Consider the following 25,417-nt stretch of genomic DNA (forward strand, 5'->3'; position numbering starts at 1 on the left):
CTTGTGCTTTTCAAGAACTTCAAGAATGCATTGCTCCAGAAGCTGCAGAGACTGGGAAATATTCACAATCCCCATAGATAAATGATTTCAGCTGTAGTTGGAGCACAATACCAAAATTTGAGGGAAAGCCTATAGTTCCATAGTTTAGGATTCCAAAGGTGGAGGATAGGAGGAAATCCACAGACATCACCCTTCAGTAAAGCTGAAGGCTGCTGTTAGAAACCCATGTCAGTTGAAAAACAATTTTAGGACTGGAGTGGATGTAAACAGGACATTTTAGGTAAACAGGACAGCCCTCTGCAGAGGTTAAGTGTTCCAGTACTGACAACTGAGAAAAGCAGGTATTGAGAACTTTCAATTTTTACAAGTTTCAATCCGATTTCCAAAAACACAAATACTGTACTTTGGGGCAGAGTCTGAAAGCAGCAGTTGGCGTTCAAAGTAACACCAAAGAGACAACCCAATTAATTCTTAAGCATCTCCAGTTCGTAGGGAAACTGTTCACAGCTGACTGAGCACAAGGGTTCTTTGCAAGGATGCCATGAAATTGCTCAACAGCAGGTTTAGAATTGCAAGTGGCTGATTGTGACCGAAGTTGTGATGCTAGAGAATACTGTTACACTATCATTTAGTAGCTGGGTCACACTGATTTGTGAGGAGCTCACACAAACAGCTTTACTGTCAAAACACATTAAAATGCCTCTGACTTTGCATTTGACCTGCAAGCAGATATGTATATAAATCCTTCCCATTCAACAATTCTCCTTAAATAGGAGGGATGGTGGTGAACTCTTGTGAATTAGCAAACATGATTTAATGACTCTACATAATATATGGACACTTACTTGGCCAATCACATAAGCAAAGGCATTGCCCACCACATTTCATGAATAGCGGTTACCATTTCTCTACCTTTCACATAAACAGACATCTGATCATGTGTGGAGAGGGGCTGTAACTTTTTTTTAATACTGTCAGTGGATGAAATTGGTTGAACTCTCTGTAGGTGCTGATGAAGAATGGAATTTACAACATACATGATTTCACATGTTCAACATTCTTTTAAAAATCATTGTTGAAAATCAAATTTCAACATTCGGTAATTTCATGGACACTTGTGTCTTCTCAGTAAGACAGTCTACGTACTATATACTACTAAATAACACAATCTTATCAATTTGCTCAATTTATTTTAACAAAATTGATTTAGAAATGTCACTGAATTAAACAAAACATCTGAACATGTAAACATCTGCCATGTTCCTGTAACAGGAGTTAATACCTGTGGACATTAGTATTCGTTTATTAGGAACACTATCAATTAATAAGGCTTGTCTTCAATACAACTAAATCCAGTTTGTTGCTTTAATTGTTCTTGCATTGCAAGTTAAATCTTTACCAAATTTTCTGATTTAGACAATGAAACATTATGGGAGAGTCAGTAAGTACCATCGGTTACAGCTGTTACAATTTCTCTGCCACATGAAAAACCTAAGCCAATCACATCAAATAATCACTGCTTTTCTTTAATAGATGCTCACCAAGTTATGTTAATTATGGTCCTTTAAAACACACACAAACATTTTGTAAAGGCTATATACAGTGTACATGGCTGAGCATGCACTATTCATAGATAGATACCTGCCTGCTGGATGTGATGTAATTACACAGTGCCTGAAATGATGCAGCTCAACTCCCATTTTACTCAATAATTCCAAGAGGAAAGTTGGTTTTACAATTGCTATATTTGCATGATTTTTTAAAAAATACAAAACACACTAATCCCATTTAAGAACTCTAGATGCAGATTCTACATAGGTTAAGGCAGTAAAAAAGCACTTCCTGATACAGGTGGTCTCAAGATCAATTAAAGCTGTCTGAAGCCATTATTTCCCTCTTTCATTCTCAACCACATCTCTGAAGAGTTTATGGAAGTTTTCTTTAAAATTACATTTAATAAAAATAAAAATGGGACATGGAAGAGACATGAAATACAACTTCAAAATTAATGTGAATAAAAATTTAAGGGCAACAACTAACCTATTACCTTAAAAAGGAATAAAACACGACTGATTTCGAGCATACAGCCCCTTCTTAAAAATATATTATTTGAGTAATTCAAGTAGAAGACTAATCAGAAGCAACTTCATGAACCATGCTCAAGTTTTGACCAATTTTCTCAGTTTCTTAATTCATAACAGTTTCTGCAAGTTTTGCATTCTTAACCACATTTCTTATGCTACAGAAATGACTTTACTGAATGGTTCTAGTCATAATTTTTCCACTTATTTTGAAATATTTCCTTTAAGTCAGGGGGACTATTCAAGAGCAAGCATTTATGACTCCAGGCTCTCTGTACTTTTAATTAACTTTATAATTAGCACATTCCATTAAGTATTAGAAAGATAGGGCAGATTTAACCAGAGTTCTTTGATTTAGGCATTAAGAAATTCAGAATGGACACTACTCAGAGTGACACTGTTTTACAGATGATTTAGGAAATTTAAAGACCAATCCTTTTTCTCCAGTGGACGTAAAATAGAGATAATCTGTTGTAAACAGGGCACTGTTGTAAAGACAAGTTGTTTTTTATAATTACTTTCCCCATATGTTGAAACAGACTCTTCAATGTGTCTTCCAGTATTGTCATATTTCCTGTTAAATTATGTCACCAACTTATTTTCCTTCTGTTCCTGTTCTTAAAGATGGTTGTGTTCAAAGCAGTTTGTTTTTAAAAAAATCTGTTGAAATTTATATAAAATTCTGTACAGGTTCACAAATTATTGCATAAACAGCATAATCTTCACGACAAGTGTTTCTGCAACACACGTCCATCTCAGAAAATTCACGTTTCCCTTCTGGCCTTTTTCTTCTTTTTAATTTGTTTGGGAGACTCCCAGCTCTCTTCAGACTTGGCTACAAGTTTAAGAATAAAGAATATTTACTGTCAATTATATTTATGTACAGTTCATTCATACATGTATTTTTTGAATAATATTTATTAAGTTCCCATGCCTCTAATTGTATATTATAACCAAAATCTTAGTCCATTTAATCATAACTGTTGTTAAAACAGTTCATCATACATTTCATTCTACATCATACATTTCATTCTATTGAGTTACTCAGGTAAGGAAATGCAAAAATTAGAAATTCCACTAAGGCAACATCTCTGTCTCTACATCTAGGTCAGGTACAGGCAAACTCGGCCCTCCAGATGTTTTGGAACTACGACTCCCATCACCCCTGACCACTGATACTGTTAGCTGGGGATGATGGGAGTTGTAGTCCCAAAACATCTGGAGGGCCGAGTTTGCCTATGCCTGATCTAGGTAATGTCATGGCTTGAGAACTGTCTTGGTATGACTTTTAATGTGGTGACATTCAAAATGGTATGATTTTCCTACATAAACACAGGAAATGATCTTACACTGGGTCAAGCCATTGGTTCATCTAGCCCAGTTCTGTCTATGCTGACTGTAGGGTTTCAGATGGGAAGTCAATTTCCATTCACAAATGTGGTTCGTTACAGGCAAAGTGTCACATGCCAATTTCATCTTGTGACATACTGGTGCAGGAAAATAATCAAGAAACGAAGACCCTCAATTTCCCAGCCTCCTAACAGCTCAAACACATAAATCTGTAATTAATACGTTTTCATAGTGCATGCAAATCCCACTGGTTTCAAAAACGGGACTGATGGATGCTGAATGTTCAGAATCATGCCTATGAGGTATAAGCATAATCTGCAAAAAGATCTGCTTGGTTGTTATGATACAACCACCATTTGGGTGAATGAAAATAGAGTACTTCCCACTGTGTCTAGCAGGCACCTGGAGGAAGAAATTACTTACTCTGTGGCGGAGGCACACTGTTTTGCTTAACATTAGAAATAGGAACTTCTGTCTCCGGTAGCATCTGTGGCACTTGGGAAGTTATCTTGTCAGATTCACTCTCTGATACAGTTACAGATGGCTCAGTAGAAACAGCAAATGAGGGCATCTCCTCAGGCTAAAATAAAAACTGCAGATTAGAATACAGACTTTTTGGCAACATTTAATTATGACTGTTTATAACAGAGGATGTTTATAACAGAGGATTTGAGTGCATTTTTAATGTTTCATTTGGACTAAGTGACAAAACAGGAGAATGAGAAGCTATCATTTCCAGACACAATAGTGTAAAACTAACAAATTACAACTGTGACCTATAACTAGTGTAAATTTCCTTGGATAATGGCCAGAAATATATTTAAAGAGCTGGGTCTTGTTAAATAAAAAAAAATTGTCACTGAAGATGCCTGACACAGAGATTCAGCTCTGGGATTTCTGCAGAACTCGTAACATATGCAAGGATATTCTTTCGGAAAGAATGGCAAAGTAAGAAATGTAAGAACGTAAGACCAGCCCTCTGGGTTGGACCAAAGGCCCATCTAGTCCAAAGATTATGGGCGGAATTTTATGCTGCACTATGACGTACAACCCATCTGTGCAAACATTGCAACTTGCCAGATGGTCTGATTCCCCCTGTCTCCATCCCCCACAAAGTCTTTTGGGGATTCTCCTTACCCTCTTGGGAGTCTATTTTGGTGGCGGGGGGGGGGGGGGCGGGGAGGAGGAGGAGGAGGGAAAGCCCCACTGCACAAGCAAAAGTCCTTGTTCAGGGTTTCCCCTGAGAGGGCTTGTTAGGTGAATCCCAAACCCCTTTCCCAGAGGCCAAACAGATGTCTCTTCATATGTATACTTCTTCCTGCTGTAAACATGATCTGTGTTCATGGCATGCTGTGGTCTAGGACTGATCTATAAGGAGCTCATGTGTAGAAGGGCCCTGAGAAATGGAACAATACTTTTTTGTTTATAAAGTTAAATTATACCTCAGCCTTTAGACCCTCAAAAATATGGGTGCTTTTTTGTTGATTGTAAGTATTGAAAGTATGCCTGATGAGCACCTAGACCTATTTATCTATACCTCAGCTTGTTCACTAGTGCTGATGGTCTTTAAAGAGAAAGCTATCTCCTCTTGTTGAACTTTTGAGGTATCTTCTGGAAATTCTTCTCCAGCTTGTCTTTCCAGGTCATCAGCATCCTACCAAGAAAAAAGAAACACAAAGGATACTGAGGAACTTGAACCACTCTTTCTAATCCTGTAAAATCAATTCTGCTGCAAGATCAAATCAGTGTAATGAACCAGAATTTAAATACCTAATTTTGTAATCTAAAATCAGTTGCAATGAAACTTTCTCCTCTCTGCTTAAAAGATTGATAAAGCATTTCATGATAGTAATAAATAGGGAAATATTTCAATTTCATTACATTCTAGCAGTTCTTTTCTATTGGTCAGAACCACCGTCAGGTAAAATGACAGAGTATAAATATATCTATCTATAATAATAATAGCATTAATAATATTCTGCCTCACCTGTACAGGAGAGCTAGCCTCTTCTCCCTGCTTCTTCTTCTTCTTTTTCTTCTTCTTTGATTTACCACTTGCAGTACTTTGCAGAGTTGGTTCTGCCTTTTCTTTCTCATCATCTGAAGCCTAATATAAAAACAAAAAAGAACAGAGAATGTTTCATTAGAATAAGCTGCCTCTCTACATAACCATGAAATTAAACTATGTCTGTTTTCCAACCCATTTCAGTTATGTTTTTAACACAGAGAATCAGGATGCATATTAAATGCACAGGAAAATGGCAAGAAAGCAGCAGTTGTTTATGGTATTAGTCCACCTTTTCCAAAAATGTTCTAAAAATTAAGAAGCATTTTTAGGATCAGACTAATTCCATGTGCTTTCCAACAGATCTCATACCAATACCTTTTGTGCCTCAGATAGCGCTTCCTCAAGCTGTGGAATGCAATGAGTCTTTTCTTCTTCTACCCAGTTTCCCCATTCCTCTGCAGGGGCATTCCAGTCAGAACTGGGATCAGCAGAAGATAGGCCATCTGTGAATAATGAAGGAACAAGTTTCCAGTAGTATAGTAAAAGTCATGTGACTCAAGTCACACACTAATTATGTCAATTCTTAGAGTGCATAACTTTGCTTTATTGGTCAAGTATTATTAGTCAAATATCAGTCAAGTATTCTTTTTTTAAAAATTGCTATATTACTACAGAAAACATACTTTAGCATAACTATTAAACTTGATACTTTGAAAAATATCAGTTAGTTGCTGTGAAACAAAGAAGTTACCTTTAAAATTACTACAATTACCATTTTTAAACACACATAAATCAAAGTAGCAGCAACTATTGAAAAGCAAAAGCCAGTTTTTTAAAGGCAGTTTTGCTAACCAGGACTATTCTTCCAGCACCAATAGCATCATCTGCCTGGTTCCTGTAGAATGCAAGATGAGTAATTCCAGACAGTGACCTTGTCACTGGTCAACTGGCTGTTTCTGTTCCCAATGGGAGACATTTGCGGTTACAGTGGTACCTCGGGTTAAGAACTTAATTCGTTCTGGAGGTCCGTTCTTAACCTGAAACTGTTCTTAACCTGAGGTACCACTTTAGCTAATGGGGCCTCCTCTTGCTGCCACCACATGATTTCTGTTCTCATCCTGAAGCAAAGTTCTTAACCCGAGGTACTATTTCTGGGTTAATGGAGTCTGTAACCTGAAGCGTCTGTAACCCAAAGCGTCTATAACCCAAGGTACCACTGTACAGCAGGTAGCCAGTTGGAGTTTGGTCCACTAAGATTGTATCTGACCCCTATAGAGCTAGGGACTATCAGCCCTCCCTCCATATACAGTCATACCTTGTTTTGCAACCGGGATCCATTCCAGAGCCCCAGCAGCTAGCCCAAACAGATGCAGGGCAAAGCGCCGCATCTGAGCACGCACACAGAGCAGTTTGCGCTTCTGCGATGCGCGAGCAGCAAACCTGGAAGTAACCCGGCCCGGTACTTCCGGGTTTGCCGCAGACGTTCGCTGGAATGGACGCTAGACAATTGTCTGAAGAATCAGTTGTCTAGTCCAATAGGCTAAAGTACTCCTTTCTATATACATCTATACCAATAAAATAAAGACACATGGAGGAAGATGGTCATTTCTAAGCAAGGTAACACCAATGGAAACTAGCTTTGTCTATCAATCATGGTTTGTCAGGGCACAAAAATCTACACTATTTAGAAGCAAAATTGCAATCTGATCTGAAAGATGCTCTATTTAAAGTAGAAGTCAGTTTGCTTGCACAAATGTCTCAAAAGACCTCTACCACTGAGATAACATAGTTAAATGAACCCCATGGAGGGAGCCATGCAGATGTTAGCAGAGACAATGAATAGTTTGCAGGACTAATTTATTGTAATGGAAGCTTTCATGAGTGAGAGCCTCTTGCATAGTTTAGCCTTTTGGCCCTCATTTTATTATTAAAAAGCATTCCCCCCCCCCTTGGGTGTACTTCAACTTACCCACTAAGTAAGCACCTCATGCATTGAATAAATTCAGACTCTGCTCCCCAAAATGCATGTCACAATATATTTCTTAGGTTTTGGGATAGCAAAACCACACTTCATTGTTAAAAGCATGTGGATAAACACCTGGTCCCATTTGTAGAAGACAAATGGATGATTAGGAATATGAATATGAATGTAAATCTTTCTAGTGTAAGTCGTACAAGGTTTTTAAAAAAGAACTTACTTAACCCAGACCATTCATCATCAATATGCGCCTGATTACGATTTAAATCCCACTGGAAGTCTGTAGTAGTAGGTTGAGGAACAGATTCACTGCTGGCTCCTGAAAAGAAGACAACACGCACACATAGAATAAGCTTTATGAACTGATAGGCATGTTACAACATATTTCAAATGGAAAAGGGCCTAGTATTTTGAGAATTCTACGTGCAATGGAATAGCTTGCTTCTTTGCTGTCCCTGATATTACCGATTAAACCCAAAGAGAAAAGCTGATTTACATACGATCAAACATCCTACCCTATTCTGAAAATGCAGAGAATGAAGTATTTTAGTAGTGTGTGCTAAGCTAATAATGATAGTTGACATTCTGAAAACCAGCCTATTAACTACCATATACATTTTATACATAAGTTTTTTCCAAACTTATATGCAACAACTCTTTCAATTAACATAGATGGCCAGAGGTTTTCAGAAGAGTATAACATAAGCATGTAGTTCATCTGTAGAGCAAGTTTAAAATATTACCAGAAACTGGAGGATTTAGCCCCAATGAAGTGAATGAAGTAGAACTCTGTTCAGGAGGATTAATCCTTCCATCCACTCCAGACCAGGCTGTTGAAAAAATACAAAATAACCTATTTTTGCTACTGAAAATTAGGCACACATTCTTAAGACAAGCCTCTTACAAAACTAGCTTTTTCCAATGATTTTAGGGAACAAAATATTCCAGATTCATTGTACAAATACAACAGCTTGTAACATTGTAGCCAATGTTACATGACTCCACCATGTTTCATTTCATTGTAACAAGTAAAATAAACTAATGGCCTGGAATTTCTGTCAGGACTGGTCGTTGTCCTCTTCAGATCACCCACAAACACTTCTTGTCTTTTATAACTTTTTATTGCGTATTAACAAAACAATATTATAAACGGTTCTTAACTATTATTCCTCAGAGTCACTTATTTCAGATACCTTCTGAGCTCTGCTTCTCCATGACCAGCCACTCTCAAAATGTCGAACGCGCCCTTCCCTTCGCTTTCCCGTTCTTTTTTCTAACCTCCTGGCTAGAGCTGGCTTGTATCTCCCTTCCTCTGAATCTGAGCTAGAACTTTGTTGTTGTTGTTTAGTCGTTTAGTCGTGTCCGACTCTTCGTGACCCCATGGACCAGAGCACGCCAGCTAGAACTTAACCCTTGCCTTTCCTGTGAACAGCCGGTCCCTCCCTGTTGTTCCTGCTGCTCTCTTCTATTAGATTCACTGCTCTCCTTCCCCCTTTGGGGAATGCTTTCTCCCTCTGAGAAACTGGAAACTTCTAACTCTTCCCTGACAATTTCACAAGTGTCATAGTTCTACCGGTAATTCACCTTATTCAAAGACTGCAAGATCATTCTTCTTCTAAGCCTTATGCCTTTTTAACCCCCAAAACAATGAATTAGGGATCTACTAGATCAATCAGCTACCTGGTGCTGTGCTTCAAACAAGTATTACTGTAAGCTGTGGATAATTACATCTTAAAATTTTATCTTCAACAGGTAATAGCAAAAATTGATGATTCTTCTTTCAGATATGCTCTTAATTTTATGAGTAACAATTTGGATTGAATTTTCAGATTAAAGTTAGGGAAAAGAGAAATACATTCTAGAACTGGAAACAGAAATCCTTCAAACTTTAAATTAAAAAGTATTTTCAACCCTGTCTACACATTTTTACACTTCGGCCCTTTCCCCAGAAGCTGAATGAAGCTGATTATTTATACAGCTGATTATTTACACAGATTGTTTCTTAAAGTCCAAGCTGACTGAGAGATGGATGAGTAGGGTTCCAAAGATACCCTGCACGGATATCTGCTGCTAAGAAGTTAAAATGCTATCCATGTGGCGCTAATCTCCACATGGACCACAAGTGGCTCTCTGTACCATAACCATAGCATATAAAAGGAAAGGCTAAAGAATTTTGTTACAATGAGAGCTGAAAGAAGAATGTTGGGCAGGATGTTAAAGATACATAATGCCATTTCTTAAAGACAGTTTTTGTTCTTAGAGAAACAAGCACTTACCAATACCAGGGAACAAAGTGCGCTCACCCCAGGTTCTGCCCACCAGGGAAACTCCCCAGTCCTTCCCATTTCCATGATCTCCAGCATCTTTTCCCCAAGCTGATGTCTCATTCTTCCTTTTGCTACCAGAAGATGATACTGAACTCCACTTCTCCTCACTTGCACCAATCTGAGGAGAAAGCTTTACAGGCTTTTCGTTCCAGTTGCCTCCATTTACTGTGGGGCCTTCACTCAGTCCTGAAGGAGCTTTTTAACACAAACATATACTTAATTGTAACATGTGCTTTAGTTGATACCATGAATGTACCTGATTAAAAAAAAATAAAAGTCATATTCTGCCAAGGGAAACTCATAAAAATACCAAGATTACATTAACATTTCCATTGAACTTTTTGTTGTTGTTACTCTGCTCTTATCTTATTTCTAATCCAGCCCTTTTCTTTTTCTTCACTTCTTGCTCAGGAAAAGCTGGCTAACTTAACTGAATACAGTGGTGCCTCACAAGATGAAAAGAATCCGTTCCGCGATTCTTTTCGTTTAGCGGTTTTTCCGTCTTGCGAAGCAAGCCCATTGACAGCTTAGCGGATTAGCGCTATTAGCGGTCTAGCGGCTTTTAGCGATCAGCTGAGAGGCGGCTTATCAGCGGAACAGCTGCTAAGCGGCTTAGGAAAGGGGGGGGGAGCGGAAAAAAACCGCAGGAACTCGCAAGATTTTTTCGTCTTGCGAAGCAACCCCATAGAGAAATTCGTTTAGCGAAGCGCCTCCAAAACGGAAAACCGTTTCGTCTAGCGGGTTTTCCGTCTTGCAAGGCATTCGTCTTGCGGGGCACCACTGTACCACTCATGTGTTTCTCTGTTCATAGTTGCAGTCACTATCAGATGGGGAAAGGAAGGGTAGAAAGAAGTGCTTTTGCCACAACTATCCAGAGGGCAGTAACTATATAAAAATGGGTGAAATTTAGCCTTCACTAGATCTACAAAGGGACGCGGGTGGCGCTGTGGGTAAAACCTCAGTGCCTAGGACTTGCCGATCACATGGTCGGCGGTTCGAATCCCCGCAGCGGGGTGAGCTCCCGTCTTTCGGTCCCAGCATCTGCCCACCTAGCAGTTCGAAAGCACCCCTAAGTGCAAGTAGATAAATAGGTACCGCTTTATAGCGGGAAGGTAAACGGCGTTTCCGTGTGCTGCGCTGGTGCTGGCTCGCGAGAGCAGCTTCGTCACACTGGCCACGTGACCCGGAAGTGTCTCCGGACAGCGCTGGCCCCCGGCTTCTTAAGTGAGATGGGCGCACAACCCTAGAGTCGGACACGACTGGCCCATACGGGCAGGGGTACCTTTACCTTTACCTAGATCTACAGAAAAACCCACTTCTGCCTATCTGTACTAATCATATTGTGAACACTTGACAATGTGTCTCACAAAACTCAGTTGTATTTAATTCTGAGCAAATGGATGTAAGATCAGGCTGAAAGCCTCACAATTAACACAATCACAACAGCAACATATTCCTATTATTACCAAACGTGAATTCTCCTCATCAATGTTAAGAGAAATTAATGGTTTTTACTAATAATGCAGGTTAGTAAAAAGTAACTGACAGCAGAATTATAAAAAAGGAAGAAGCTGAAACTACACAATTTAACTTACAGATAGGTAGCCGTGTTGGTCTGCCATAGTCAAAACAAAATAAAAAAAATTCTTTCCAGTAGCACCTTAAAGACCAACTACCGTATTTTTTGCTCTATAACACGCACCTGACCATAACACGCACATCGTTTTTAGAGGAGGAAAACAAGGGAAAAAACATTCTGAATGAAACAGTGGCTGTATCATTTTTGTGCTTCATGCTGTGGCCACAGACATGTGATCTGATGGTGAATTTGGGATGACCCAATGCAAAAATCCTGAGAATCCCTGTGCATCCATGGTTTGTAACCACGTTTTTGCACCATTGCAGCCCCAGGCAACAGTGGGTGTGTGATTTTTTTTTTTTTATAAATATTTATTAAGGTTTTTAAATATAAATGCACACATAATAAACGATCTTACTTCTATTACAACAATTTCATCACTTCTTTGGACTCCCTCACGTCTCCCGCTCCCATTTACATCGTTAAAAATTTTTTTCCAAACAAATTATCAACTTGTTTACAATCTCATGTCCACTCATTCAAATATAATCTAGCACTTCTTCCAAAAATTTTTATATTTTCTTTAGTCTCACTTATCATCAAATTTAAATCTAGTTTAGTGGTGGCCAGTTTTTTATAATCTAGCATCCTTCTTAACATTCAACCAAATTACAATGTTTTTGTAGATACATCTTGAATTTCTCCCAGTCTTCCTCCATCTTCTCTTCTCCCAGATCACGGATTCTGCCGGTCATCTCGGCCAGTTGCATATAGTCCATCAGCTGCATCTGCCACTCTTCCAGTGTGGGTAGATCTTGAGTTTTCCAGTTTTTTGCAATGAGAATCCTTGCTGCCGTTGTTGCAGTTCTGAATGTTTCTTCCTTCAATTTCTAGGTTTGTAACTGTATTTAATTTCTGTCTCTTCTTCAACTGCCAAGCAAGCAGTTTCCCACATTTATTCGCCGATTCAAAAGTTTTTTGTTTCATTAATTTAATCTTCCATTCTATTTCTTGGTTTATCAGTTTGGAATATTGTGCTTGGTATAGTTTAGTTTCTCTCAGAATCGGCTGTGACTTCGGATTTGATCTTAATTTCTTCTCCAATTCTTTAATTTTCTGCAAGATCTTATCTTTCCTTTCATTTTGTGTCCTTTTCTTTACGGCGTTCTGTTGAATCAAGAACCCCCTCATCACAGCTTTGCTTGCGTCCCAGATAGTTCTTTTTTAGTGGGTGTGTGATTTTGGGGGGGGGCAGGCTGTAGCCATGGACATGCTATGTGCTCTGATGGTGAATTTGGGCTGACCCAATGCAAAGATCCTGAGGATCCATGTGGATCCATGCTTTTTAACCACATTTTTGCACCATTGTAGCCCCAGGCAACAGTGGGTGCATGATTTTGGGGGGGCAGGCTGTAGCCATGGACATGCTATGTGATCTTATGGTGAATTTGGGGTGACCCAATGCAAAGATCCTGAGGATCCATGTGGATCCATGCTTTTTAACCACATTTTAAGTGGGGAGGGAAGGAAAAACACAGAACGGACAAGGAGCACGAGAGGGGTGTGCAGAGAAGCAGCTGGCTAAGAATGCAGGAGAGGGGTATAACTGGGAGGGAGGAAAGGAAGGCAAAAGTTTTCCCTCACCTACCCACCCAAGCCAGCCAGCTCCCGTGCTCTCTCTCTCTCTCTCTCCCTCCTGTATGTTTTCCCCTCTGCTTGCCTGGAGGGGAGGGGCTTTCCCTGCTCTTTGTTCCGTTTGAGCAAACACAGCAAGGAAACAGAGATGGGTGGGCAGTAAGACCCTGAGGCAGAATGCAGGAAAGCAGCCGCTTCCTCTTTTCAGGGTTCCCTTCTCCGAGACGCGCAATTTGATTTTTGCCTGCTTTTTTTTGCCTCCCCTCGCACCATTTGGATCCAGGGACCACACATTCGCTCAATAACACGCACAGACATTTCCCCTTCCTTTTTAGAAGAAAAAATCTGCGTGTTATAGAAGGAAAAATACGGTAAGTTAGTTCTAGGTATGAGCTTTCGTGTGCATGCACACTTCTTCAGATACCAAGAATCTGAAGAAGTGTGCATGCACACGAAAGCTCATACCTAGCACTAACTTAGTTGGTCTTTAAGGTGCTACTGGAAGGAATTTTTTTTATTTTGTTTACACAATTTAAGTTAGGGAAAAAAACTGTATAGTGATTATGCAATACAGTACACCCCACATAACTATGCAAAAGCTCCGTGTGAACCAGTGCACAAAATTCTAGGCAATGTCACAACTCCAGTTGGGTTATTATATGCAGTAAACAGTCCTTACCTTGCTGGAGTGTAATTTCTCCTTTTCCAGATTTAGGATTACTAACTTGAGCATTCAGAACAGGATCACCTGATTAAGAAAAGCTACATTAGTGACTAAATATCCTACTATAATCCTTTTATTTATGCCGATGGATAGGCAATCCTAGGCTCCATGTTTTTTAGTGAACACCTTATAAAAGCGTTAATTAAATCAACAGATCAGAGTTTCAATTATTAGTGTGTAATCTGTATTCTTCTCTTGTTCTTTAAGTGTTGCTGGCCTGCCCCCTAAGACGAGAAGTGAAAAACAAAACTAGAACAAGAGTCACATATCTACCTTTGCTTTTTCTGGTACCAACTGAAAGGGATGTTGCAGATGTTAGCTGTTCAGTGGAGATTGTAACTGAATTTTCCATAGCTGGCAGATTTGATTCTGGCCCAGAATCGGTCAGTACCTTGTCACGTTTACGTTGCTGCCGTTTCTCTCTGTTACTGATTTTTGTTTCCCAAGCGCCTGAAAGAGGTATAAAAAGCCATTAGTTACAACAGAGGAAGTAACCTATCTCAGTGGTTTTCAAACTCAGTGGTTTTCAAACTGTATTTCAGTGAATGTTGGGTGTTCCTCAAAAGCTTGTCAGAAGTTGCTCAATGAGGGAGTCACCAAATGGCAGACGAACTGATCTGAAAGACCACTTAACCATAATTTTGATTGCCTACCACAGGTCCCTGTTTGCTAAATACATATTGAGAGATTCCCTCAATATCCAGCTTCACTTCCATATACAGTTATATAGCTTGATGCCCTCTCAAACTGTTCTTTCCCCACTTTCAAATGTCATCACTGCAGGTGCAAACTCTGGCTGTCCTGAAATCTTGTGGGCATTTTTTTTAATAGCTATGGAGGAAAATCATTCTAATAGTTACACCCAAGTTGCTTTTATTGAATTTCCTCCAACTCAAGTGCAGTGATCACACCCAAACCCCAAAACACATTCTGAAATGTTTGCTCCTTCCCAACACTGAAAATACAATGCCAGTTCAAGTCTGATACCTCAGATTATTTGATAAAACCTGTAATTTAGGCAGCAATCGTAACACAATTATATTCTACAATCACATGAACTGGCAGCTTGCTGCTCCATATGGATAAATTGACCCATTAAGGCAAAGAGTTCAAACATATAAGAGATTAAAAACAGGTTTCATTTTAAAGACCGTAATAGAATGAACCACAAATTTCTTAAAATGTTTTTATTAATAGCACCATTATTAAATTTTTAACTTGCCCTTCCTCCCAAAGGAGCACATAGATCTTTTTTAAAAAACAACCATACATGCTTTTCAGTACCTTCATCAAGTTCCTTTCCATCAACACGTGACTGGTCCTGAACTGTTTTAGCATCTCCCTTTGGTTTCTTCTTATTCTTCTTCGACTAAAATAAAAAGTAAGTATTTTCTATCAATATTAATTTAAGCTATCAAAATACCTGAAGTTGCACAGCCATGTTACATTTAGTAGTAATTTTTTGAAACGCACTGCTTCACTCTGCAGTACAGGCATTTCATAAGGAATCTAAACATGCCCCAAAGCAAAAGTATAGGTTTTAAAAACTTGAGCTTCACAAAAGCCAATAATGATTAAAATGTATTACTTAAACAGAGATGTATTTTATAAAACATCGTACAAATTATGGCTACTATCCTAAACCCATTTACCTGGGTAGTCCCCCTTTTCTAGTAGTCCCATTGAACTTGGTGCATCTCTATTCTAATTAGACAAATTTATGGTTGTGCTGAAAGAGTCTATTGTTAAGAATAAGCATACCAATGATTATGGTTGACAGTATTGTCAAATACTGAGGTTGCACATGGGAGCTATTTTTTAAAAAATGCATTCCCGTATAAAAACAATGTAGACTTTATGTCAAACATAAGAAATTAAGATATGAACCAGAGGTTGAGAAATGGGCTGCTTCTCTTTCTAATCTAGTAATAATTCCTATACTTTGGTAGAGTCGGGAGGGCAGGTGCTTTCTTCTGATTCTACACTGAGTTGCTTTATAAGCTTTCCTGAAATTGGTATGAGGTCAAGGAAGTATACACCCTTCTCCAAGCATGGAAGTCAGGACTTGCTTCTAGTTAGACTAGGTCTCAGAGGCACAAAGCTCAATGTGATTGTAAAGATTGGACGGTGCAACAAGGCTGGTGACAAATAGAGATTTTTGGCTGGTTACCAAGACTAGTCAAAATAGCAGAGCCTTTGTCTGAAATTTGCTTTAGACACTATCAACTTATATATATTATCTACAGTTTTCCATCACTTACAAATAACCAACCTTTTCAGCTTTCTTTTCTGCCTCTGACTGCTGTTTAAGGTTGTCTCTTCGAACTGTCTGTATTACTTCCTCTTCAGACACTTCATGAGCAGGTTGACCATTAAGCTAGAAATCAGAAAATTGTCACATTAATTTTAGACAGAGTTCACATAGCTACATATTGTATTTCACTGTTTTTCAGTCTAAATGTTTAATTCTACTGATGTCTGCCAATGTGACATACTTACCTACCCACTACTTGTTTGCTCACTTCTAGTTTAGAACAGAATCTTAAAACTTTCACTTAACAACTGTGATGGGATAATGAGCTGCTTGTGCGTAAAAGCTTGATCCCTCTGGGGTTTGGCTGGTCAACCAAACCGAGTCACTAACGGAGCCCCCAAAGCATGACTCCGTCAGTCGCTGGTAGAATCTGACAGTGGGCGTCTACGGAACTTACTCCAGCATAAAAGCTGTTTGACGGACATGCGCCTCCTGGACTCTCTGCGTGACAGTTTCCGGCGAAGGGTGGGAGTTCCTAAGGGGGGTCTTGTTACCTCTTCACTATTCTCACTGGAAGTATCCCAGAGCCTCCCCTCCGACTCCCCTTCCGCCGGAGCTCCTGCTCTCCCCCTACTGGTTCCTTCTTCTGCTGCAGAATCTCTCCTATTCTCCTGGAGCCTTTCCACCACCTGTTCCTCCGATGGCAGTTCCCTGACAACAACTATTCACTACAATTTAATATGACCAAGAAAGTGGTTTAATATAAATTTCTGATTGGGTCACGGTTACATAATAGAGTCAGAACAAAGGGTTGTATCTGAAGTAGTGCTGAGTAACGCAACTGGTTAATATGCAAGGATTTCTGCTTTTGAAACAGGAATCCCCCTCTCCTGCCATCTGTTCTAGGGGCTCCCCAGCACAGATTTGGGGAGGGCACAGGGCATGAATGGAGGAAGAGAGAGGGAAAATCCATTCTACAAGTGTAAATCCTTGTCCTGATGAGTTTGTTGAATACTGCCCAAGGTTTTGTTAAAATTCCACCAAATGCACTGTTATGAATGGAAAGCAAAGACAGAAAGGGGAACTAGTAGTATTTCCCCGGTATTACTGAAAATATGGGCTCAATTTACAAACAAACTGTGTTCATTGGTATCTCCAAACACTTTAGTGCTATTCCACACACAGCTTAATAAAAATGAAAGCATAAGCCAATTTACAAATTGGCAGAGAAAAGGCTTTGAGAAATTCAAAGATTGGATTGTTTATAATCAAGTGAAATCTCAGGGTGAGATGCAAGAATGCATAAAAAATACAGAACTTGCTCTATTTGAATATTTCCAAATTTGAAATTTTCTAATAAATTGGCTATGACAATGTGAGACATCTGAACAATTTACTGAATTATTAAACATATGGGTTAAACTGCCTGGTGGACTATGTTTCAAAATGGATACAGGTGATAGGAATAATGATAGGGATCTCTATTCCTACTGAAAACTGGAAGTATATTTGGGGGGAAAAATACAATCATACTGCTTCGTTAACTTTAATATATAATGCAGAAAAACTCTGGATATTATGGTACTTAACCCATTTAATACCAGTAATTATAGTTGTTGGAATTGTGGTTCAAGTAGAGTCAATTTTATACACTGTTGGTGTATAGAACCTTGAAGCTAAGAATATTGGCAAGAAATAATACCCGATATAAGTTCTACTTTGAAATATATGGTTTGGAAGGACCCCCCAAATAATTTTGCTTACATATTTGGAGAGTACCCATGGAGGGGGGAAATTTGTCAAGTTATTCAATAGTTGCAGCACAGAGTCTATATGCAAAGTATGGCGGAAGAAGGAGAAATTCCTAGTTTGAAGGCATGGTATATCCAATTATGAGGAATAGCTATTTGAGTAAAATTATTTGTCTATTTGGGTTCACCAAGGGAAAAAGGTAATCAGATCTGAATAGGATTAGGTACAATTCATAGAATTTTGGAATAGTAAGCAGCTATTGGGTTAGTTATAACCCTTTCTCAGTTTTATGAAATTTGAGATAGATGTCAAATTTAACAAAGAAGGAATTTTTTTTTATTATACTCTAATTTGAATCTTGCTTATTTCTACCTTTCCCCCTTAATCTTATTATAATTAAGAGCTAAATTGTCTTCTTAGTATTCTTACCAATGGGGCATATAAATGTATATATTACTATTTAAGATGATTTATTTATTAAGGATACAGATATTTGATTTTAAAATAAAATGATTATTAATAGTAGGTCTCACTTATCCACAAAAATTGGAAAAAGTTAAATGAGTGGCACTGCTTAATTTCCAAGCCTTAAATAATATTGATGTTTCTTTCAATTGCATGTAGTCCAAGGCCACAAAAGCAAATCCCATCCTAAATATTATGCAGTTAAAGAACAGTGATATTATAGTACCAAACCTAAGGAGGTCTGTCTGGAGTTGGGAGGGAAGACTCAGTGGAAACGTAGAGGTATACTGCCTTCAATTACATGAACCAAAGGCAGAATAGAAGCGAAATAGGAATGCTGAGTTAAGAATCTGAGGCATCATCTCATCTACAACTAAAATTAGTCTCTGCAATAACAATGGGTATGATCCAGTGAATCTCACTGATTTCAATGGAAAAAGATCCAGGTGGTGCTTAAGCCTTTCATTGAAGCCTTTTGAGAAACTTGACCTCTGCACTCCCTTCACACTGACAACCCCCAAAATGCTTCATGTGCCCTGCTTCTCTGGCAACTCCACTTTTATGGATCATAATTAAGCTGCCTTAAGGAAATTAGCCCTGAGCGCTCACTGGAAGGACAGATCGTGAAGCTGAGGCTCCAATACTTTGGCCACCTCATGAGAAGAGAAGACTCCCTGGAAAAGACCCTGATGTTGGGAAAGATGGAGGGCACAAGGAGAAGGGGAAGACAGAGGACGAGATGGTTGGATAGTGTTCTCGAAGCTACAAACATGTCTGACCAAACTGCGGGAGGCAGTGGAAGACAGAAGTGCCTGGCGTGCTCTGGTCCATGGGGTCACGAAGAGTCGGACACGACTAAACAACAACAACAATTAAGCTGGCTTAAATGGAGGCCAAAGAAGAAAAGAGGCTGTGGGCCAAATGGGACAGGATGTGTACCGTGGGCCAATTCTGGCCCACGGACCAGTAGTTCCCCATCCTGCTTTAGAACCCCAAAGAAACTGCTGAAAAATTGAAAGTTGAAAGAATTTGAAATAGCACCTACTCTTCTGTCTCAGAACAGAGAGCTGTAGGTTTAAGAGAAAGGGAAGGCATTATAATGACTTATTTCAGATGAAGGAAAATAGTTATCAAAAAGGTAGAGTGCACTCAAGTTCATTTCCTATTATCCAAACCGTGGTTTGGAGGTTCAGAATGTGACATTTGAATCAGGCCTATGTGTTTCGCCTTCAATTCCCTGTGTGAAGAATTAGTGTATTTTCCAGGCAGACATCACTACGGAATTACTGCAAAACTTCCAATATTTTGAGATACATCCCCTCAAATTAATGCCTACTTTCTGTATCTGACACACACAGAGTCACAATTCACAACAAAACAAAGATGAAGCTCACTAGTAAGATATCTCCAGTTAGAGCATTTTGGAGCAACATTTTACAAATTTAAAAAAAAAAAAAAAAAAAAGGAACTTTAAAATAAACACTTTAATAGCTAATGTGCATTATTTGACATGCCCTGGAGCCACTTGGATGGCATAGTTTTTATTCATCAAATATTACGACTTTAAGAGTAAAAGTTGAATCAGGTTATATTTAAAATCCAGAACAGTAAAGTGACTTTCATCTTTACAGGAAAAAAGTTCTAATGTTTCCTACAAAAAACCTTGAAAACATTTGAGACATGCCTAAAACTTTATTATAAATGCTTTATTTTCAAACATAGGAACCCGAAGTTAGTAGTATCATGAAACCAATTTCTAAATATAACTACAGTAGTTTGAGTTCGTGTCAAATTCTCATTTTACAACATGAGCGGCTGGAAAAGGCCGCGGTTGCAGAATACTCCCGTCTACAATTACATCCAATCCTTGATTGAAATGGGGTAAAGAATCTAACCTTTATACATATTATGATATACTCCCAACAGCCTTGACACGATTTCTCAGGCAAAACACATAGTTTAGTTCAAGTTAACAGATTTTCTGCTGCTCTATCCAGAAGCTGGTAATAGCAACTAAAACAAATAACCCTATGAAAAGTGATGAAATCCCTCAGCTAGGATAGTCCCCCCAAAAAAATCAAAAAACAAAACAAACAAAACAAAACCACACAAACAAACCCAAAACCATAGCTCAACAACCAGGTTTTGAAAACTTGATCTCTCTTGTACATAGTACTACAGCAGTAGGGAGAGGAGAAACATCAAGCGATCAGACTATGGCAGCCCAATTCTTGCCTACACCACAGCATAAAGCAATCACATTATACACTATGGGATTACATCTCCTGTCATAGTCACATGCCTGTCCTGCAGCAAACGATGCTAAAATCTGAGGCATAATCATAGAATTGTACAGTTGGAACTTGGAAAGGGTCCCAACGGTAATCTAGTCCAACCCCCTGCAATGCACAGGGTGGGGCAAAATTTCACAAAAGACTTAGGGAGAACCAAGGCTGTGCTGCTGATACAAAAGTGGCCATGGCACGTGGCAGAAGTTAGGGGAGCTCGAATGCAGGAGAGGGCCTGACTGGAGTTACAAAGTCATCCCATACTTGAGATCTGATGGCTAAAGAGCTACAGGATTTAGCACAAGGGGAATCTCTGGTAGTTGGAAACTAGTTTAAATGACAGTTGTTTAGCCTGTCACTTTAATGATTATCACATCATTTTAATGGCGTTTTATGTTTTATTGTTATAGCCCTGAGTGGTTCTAAGAAATACTTCAAACTTTCCCTTTCAAAATCTTCTCCACCATGGAGGCTAATCAACAAAAGCCAATGACTTTGCCACAGACATTGCTTATTTGTTGTTGGGGAATAGTAGATATGGATCTTCTCAACCCTAAAATAATCTGGCTTCCGCTGGCCTCAGGGAACTTGACAGGCTTTGAGGCAATGGCTCCCCCACAGTCTACTTAATCAAGTACACTTTATGGTTAGGACAGGACAGGGACAAAGAGGCATGTTTGGATGCTACTAAGCAGGGTCAGCCTGTCAAGCAAAATAGCAGGGGTGTTGGCCCATGCAGAAGCCTAAGTATTGGTTCTTGCATTACACATGTTGATTGACTGAGGTGTGCTTGATGTCTAAAGCTCCTCCCCTTGCTTTAGTGTGGGATGATAACCTGGATTCTAAACCTAGAATCCTGCCTCCTGTTGTTCCATGCAGATAGGATTCCTTCAGCAGCCCTTATGTTATTGGCATCTATAACTGGGTGTTGAGGCTGGTGCAAGAGAGAGACAAATACTCCAAGGTATGTCTGATTCCTTTCTGCTGCTGTGGTGTTTTGCAGTGTGTGTGCAAGTCCTAGGAGCTCCTTCTTTTGGCCATGTCATGAGAATGATGTGGCTCTCTGATATTATTTGGTTGTTTTACTGGATTTTTAATATTAATTTTTTTGTTGTGAACCTTGGTTACGGGTTAACTAATAAATGAAATTACTAAAACAGATGCACTTTTTTTTAGCCAGATATTCAAAAGGTAAATGAGGGCATCTACCCGCTGGTGTAGGAAATCAGCCCTGAGTGCTCACTGCAAGGGCAGATCCTGAAGCTGAGGCTCCAATACTTTGGCCACCTCGAGAAGAGAAGACTCCCTGGAAAAGACCCTGATGTTGGGAAAGATGGAGGGCACAAGGAGAAGGGGACGACGGAGGATGAGATGGTTGGATAGTGTTCTTGAAGCTACCAGCATGAGTTTGGCCAAACTGCGGGAGGCAGTGGAAGACAGAAGTGCCTGACGTGCTCTGGTCCATGGGGTCACAAAGAGTCAGACACGACTAAACGACAACACCCGCTGGTGGGATTCAATTCCCATCTCATGCTTCTCAACCTCATGTGCTATGCATTGAGCAACTAGAGGTTTCTGCTGCCAATATGTCCAAGGAAATAACTGAGGGAGAGCAGGGAAAGCACACCTCTAAAATAGTTGCAAAAGCTTTTTTTCTTCTCTCAGTAGAAAGTACACAGCTACAGCAGCAAACCAGCCATTCTTTAATTCTTCATTGAAAAGCGGTGTTTTTTATAAAACTAGGAAAAAGAGACTTTCTCTTCCTAGAGTTTGAAAAAGAATAAAAGGCAGGGACAGCTACAGCGGAGGGGAAGCCTTTTCTCCTGTAACTTTTCCCTCGAGAAGGACGGTAAAAGCAAGAATGAAGAAGGAATTTTTCCCTTGCTTGGATACCTGCTGCTGCTTCATTCCTTCCAGTCTGGGGTCTGCTGAATTCTCGAGTAGCTCTCTTTCAACAGCACACAACACTCTAGCTTGAAATAAGTGACAGTCAGGAGCCGGCACCACACAGGCATTGAGGGAAATTGAAACTTCATAGCAAAGATATGACTGGTGGTGGGCTTCAGTGAGGCATGCTCTCTTACATGCAAATGACTGTGCCCAGAAGAGTCCTAATTGGTAAAGTATTGCAAATTACAATCAAAGCTGTCTGAATGGAAGATTGTTTAGTCTGGATGCCCCACCACATTATTTTCAATGGGAAATCCTAAATGAGCAAAGGACTTGCCTGAATTAACATTAGACTGTGTACATGTGCATGCAGACTGACCAGCAGTATCAGAGGCTGACAATGGATTCCAGAGAACTGAGTGATCAGATTGTCATAGTGACTGATAATTATATGTGTGGGCAGGAGAACCAAGCGCGGGTTCTGGGTTTCTTGAGGGTGAGCACACCCATCTGACAAAGTTTAAAAACTATCCCAATCTACCTGCATAGGAATTATGGGCAGAACTTGATAAAATAAAATACTATTTCCCACAAAGCTCTAACCATCTTTCGAAATTATCGTTTCAAAACTGGCCCTACTACATTTTAGCCTTCGTAAGATTGCAGTCCCTTGAAAACCTGCATGAGGGTGGGGCAGTATAAGTGGCGAAGGAGTGATTGGCAAAAACTGGATTCCAGTTCCTTCTGCTCCATGAGTGGAAGGAGTTTTTGTGTTCACAGAGGTCTAGTTACAATCAAACCCACGGGAAAGATAATAAGATGGTCCAAGGTATTCTAGGCAGTTTATGGCTCTGAAGGCACAAAACAGTTTAAAGACAGCACTGCGTAAGGCATATTGCAGTGTGTGGAGTTACCAGTCACAAGCTAGGTCTCCAGAAGGGGGAAAAAATCTGAAAAGGATGGACCCTGTCAGATTTCACCTGAGCATCAAGACGAAGATGGAATCAGGAACACCCTAAAGCTGCTAAAGTGCTGTTCCAACATATAGTTCTCAAGAACATGGAATTCACCTGTTTTTACGCTAATTGCTCCTCAAAGCACCAGCACCACAAATTTTGCTGGACTGGCTTCCCCTCTCATTAGCAATTCAATGCACTGCTTTAAAGAATCCATCACTACCACACTTTAAAAGTGGGGAGAAATTTGGGTGTCATGTTTGAACAATCTGCTTATCTTGCCCTGTTTATTAGATCTGTCAACAACAACAAGTTTAACATGAACACCACTTTAGCCCATTGAAAATTGTCAATACCATCTTAAAACATTGCCAATGTACCACACACAGAGGCTTCAGTTGATTTCAAGTTTATACAGTATTGCTATTTATCTTGCCTAAAATTGTACCTCTCAACAACAAAAAAGAATGAGATGTGACACAATCTAGGATATAGGATGCTATTGAACAGAAACCTTCAGACTTATAGGAGCTAGTATCAAACTTTTAGAAGCATTTGGCACATGTCTGAAAACAACCGTAAATGCTTAGATGTCACTTTTTTCTAGAAAGCACCAAGGGCAGAAAATTTCCAGGCCTGTTCACTTCCATGTTAATTTGCTTTTTAATATTCAGTCTCCAAATCCAGAATAATCTTCCTTGTCCGTCTACTCCCAGACCACTCAGAAAGAGGGAGAATAGCCACTTTTAAACTACTTTGACCATGAGAGCTGTGTGAATAAAAGAGTGACTATACAACCCATTCTACCAGGTTGATCAAGGCTGAGTCCAATGTATGCCTAGGATTAAAACGTATTATTATTAACAGACTTATCTACACCAAATGAGATAAAGTTAGAAAGTTTTATGCTGAAGTCCTAAAGGTCAACCATTCAACACACTGTGTGTAGGGGAAGTCACGTGGATCCTCAAATGAGAAAATCACCAATACTACAGTACGTATATGTTCACAGGTAAGAAGAGAGCTGGTGCAAACTGTCTTGCCGTCAGCTAGAACCTGTAAATTGACTGTTCACGCTCACAGGTGCTTGCAGACATTACATCCTTGATAAGAAAAACCTCAAGGCGCAAAATTCATGTAAAACTGCAGCTGCAGTTCTCTGCTTCAGACAGTACTTGGAAAAACAGGAAAAAAGAAATGGGGGGAGGGGAAATGAGGAGGAAAAAAAGAACATATTTAGAAATGCAACATCAGGTGCAGCACTGGCCACTAGCGCTTTCAATTAAACACATACATGAACACAGTTGTGATATGCAGAATGTGTGAAGCAGAACCAGAAGCGCTACAGTTTTTTTATGGTGTTGGGTCAAGACATTGAAACTCCCTCTATTCCACCGATAGCCGCTCATGCAAATGTTCTCTTTTCCCACCGTGTTTCCACTCACCCTGCCCGTTTTCTCCAGCGGCCTCTTTTTATTCCTCTTCTTCTGCTCGTCTCCCTTCAGCAGGAGCATCGTCCCAGGGACCCCCTTGTGAGGAGGGCCTCCTCCTCCTCCTCCTGCTGCTGCTGCTGTCAGGCCCCGCGTCGCCGCCACTTCTTCCTCGTCCTCTTCGTCGTCGTCCTCGGCGGTTCTCCTGAGGCGGTTCTTCCTGCGAGCATCCCCCGCCCGGGCGCAGGCCGCGGCCCACAGCAGCGCCAGCAGGAGCAGCAGCGCCAGGACGGACGTGGAGAGCAGCACCAGCCAGGTGGGCAGGCGCTGCGGCTCCAGGCCCGGCGGCAGCTCCAGGCCCAGCTCGGTGCGGAGCAGGCCCACGCCGGCCGACAGCGCATCCCGAAGCCGGGCCGACACCTCCTCGGCCTGCTGGGCCACAGCCTCTTGCCAGCTCGGCGAAGCCATGGCTGGAGCAGCGGGGGCCGCGACAAGAGCAGAAACTCGCCTCACGCCGAGCGCATCGCTCACCCTCCGAGGAGAAGCCGAAAGCCCTTCGGGTCTCCCGCCGCCGCCGCGGCCGCCCCGAGCCGGAGGAGCGAGAGAGGAGGCGGTTGCGCCGCTGACTGACTTGATTCGGCCCAAGAGCGCAACGTCACCCCTCCGCCGCCGAACGTCGGCGGCCGCAGCGTTCGGGCGG

At 40.4% G+C, this 25,417-nt stretch overlaps 1 protein-coding gene across 2 annotated transcripts; it reads right to left on the reverse strand.

Annotated features, from left to right (window-relative positions):
- Positions 1-1,170: 1,170 nt before the first annotated feature.
- MTDH (metadherin) lies at positions 1,171-25,417 on the reverse strand. Of its 2 annotated transcripts, none has more exons than XM_081874320.1 (13): positions 24,733-25,417; positions 15,955-16,059; positions 14,967-15,051; positions 13,956-14,132; positions 13,638-13,706; positions 9,721-9,939; positions 8,161-8,247; positions 7,638-7,736; positions 5,815-5,942; positions 5,419-5,538; positions 4,969-5,085; positions 3,855-4,011; positions 1,171-2,916 (listed from the first exon to the last, which is right to left on the reverse strand). In XM_081874320.1, exons 1-13 carry the CDS (start codon positions 25,183-25,185, stop codon positions 2,846-2,848), a joined length of 1,887 nt encoding a protein of 628 aa, XP_081730446.1. In that variant the 5' UTR covers positions 25,186-25,417; the 3' UTR covers positions 1,171-2,845. The 2 variants fall into 2 exon arrangements, with proteins under 2 accessions (XP_081730446.1, XP_081730447.1); XM_081874321.1 differs by having other exon boundaries at positions 9,694-9,939; positions 24,733-25,412.

This window comes from Podarcis erhardii (assembly GCF_964252035.2).
Source record: "Podarcis erhardii genome assembly, chromosome: 8".
NCBI lineage: Eukaryota > Metazoa > Chordata > Lepidosauria > Squamata > Lacertidae > Podarcis > Podarcis erhardii.

What these genes read in the sequence shown, in the direction of transcription:
- MTDH (XM_081874321.1), bottom strand. Translation starts at nt 25,185, where the DNA reads ATGGCTTCGCCGAGCTGGCAAGAGGCTGTGGCCCAGCAGGCCGAGGAG. An exon ending in CACTTTGTTCCCTGGTATTG is followed by an intron (nt 8,248 to 9,693) that starts GTAAGTGCTTGT and finishes TTTTTTCAACAG; the next exon opens with CCTGGTCTGGAGTGGATGGA. An exon ending in CAGTGTGCCTCCGCCACAGA is followed by an intron (nt 2,917 to 3,854) that starts GTAAGTAATTTC and finishes TTAAACTTGTAG; the next exon opens with CCAAGTCTGAAGAGAGCTGG.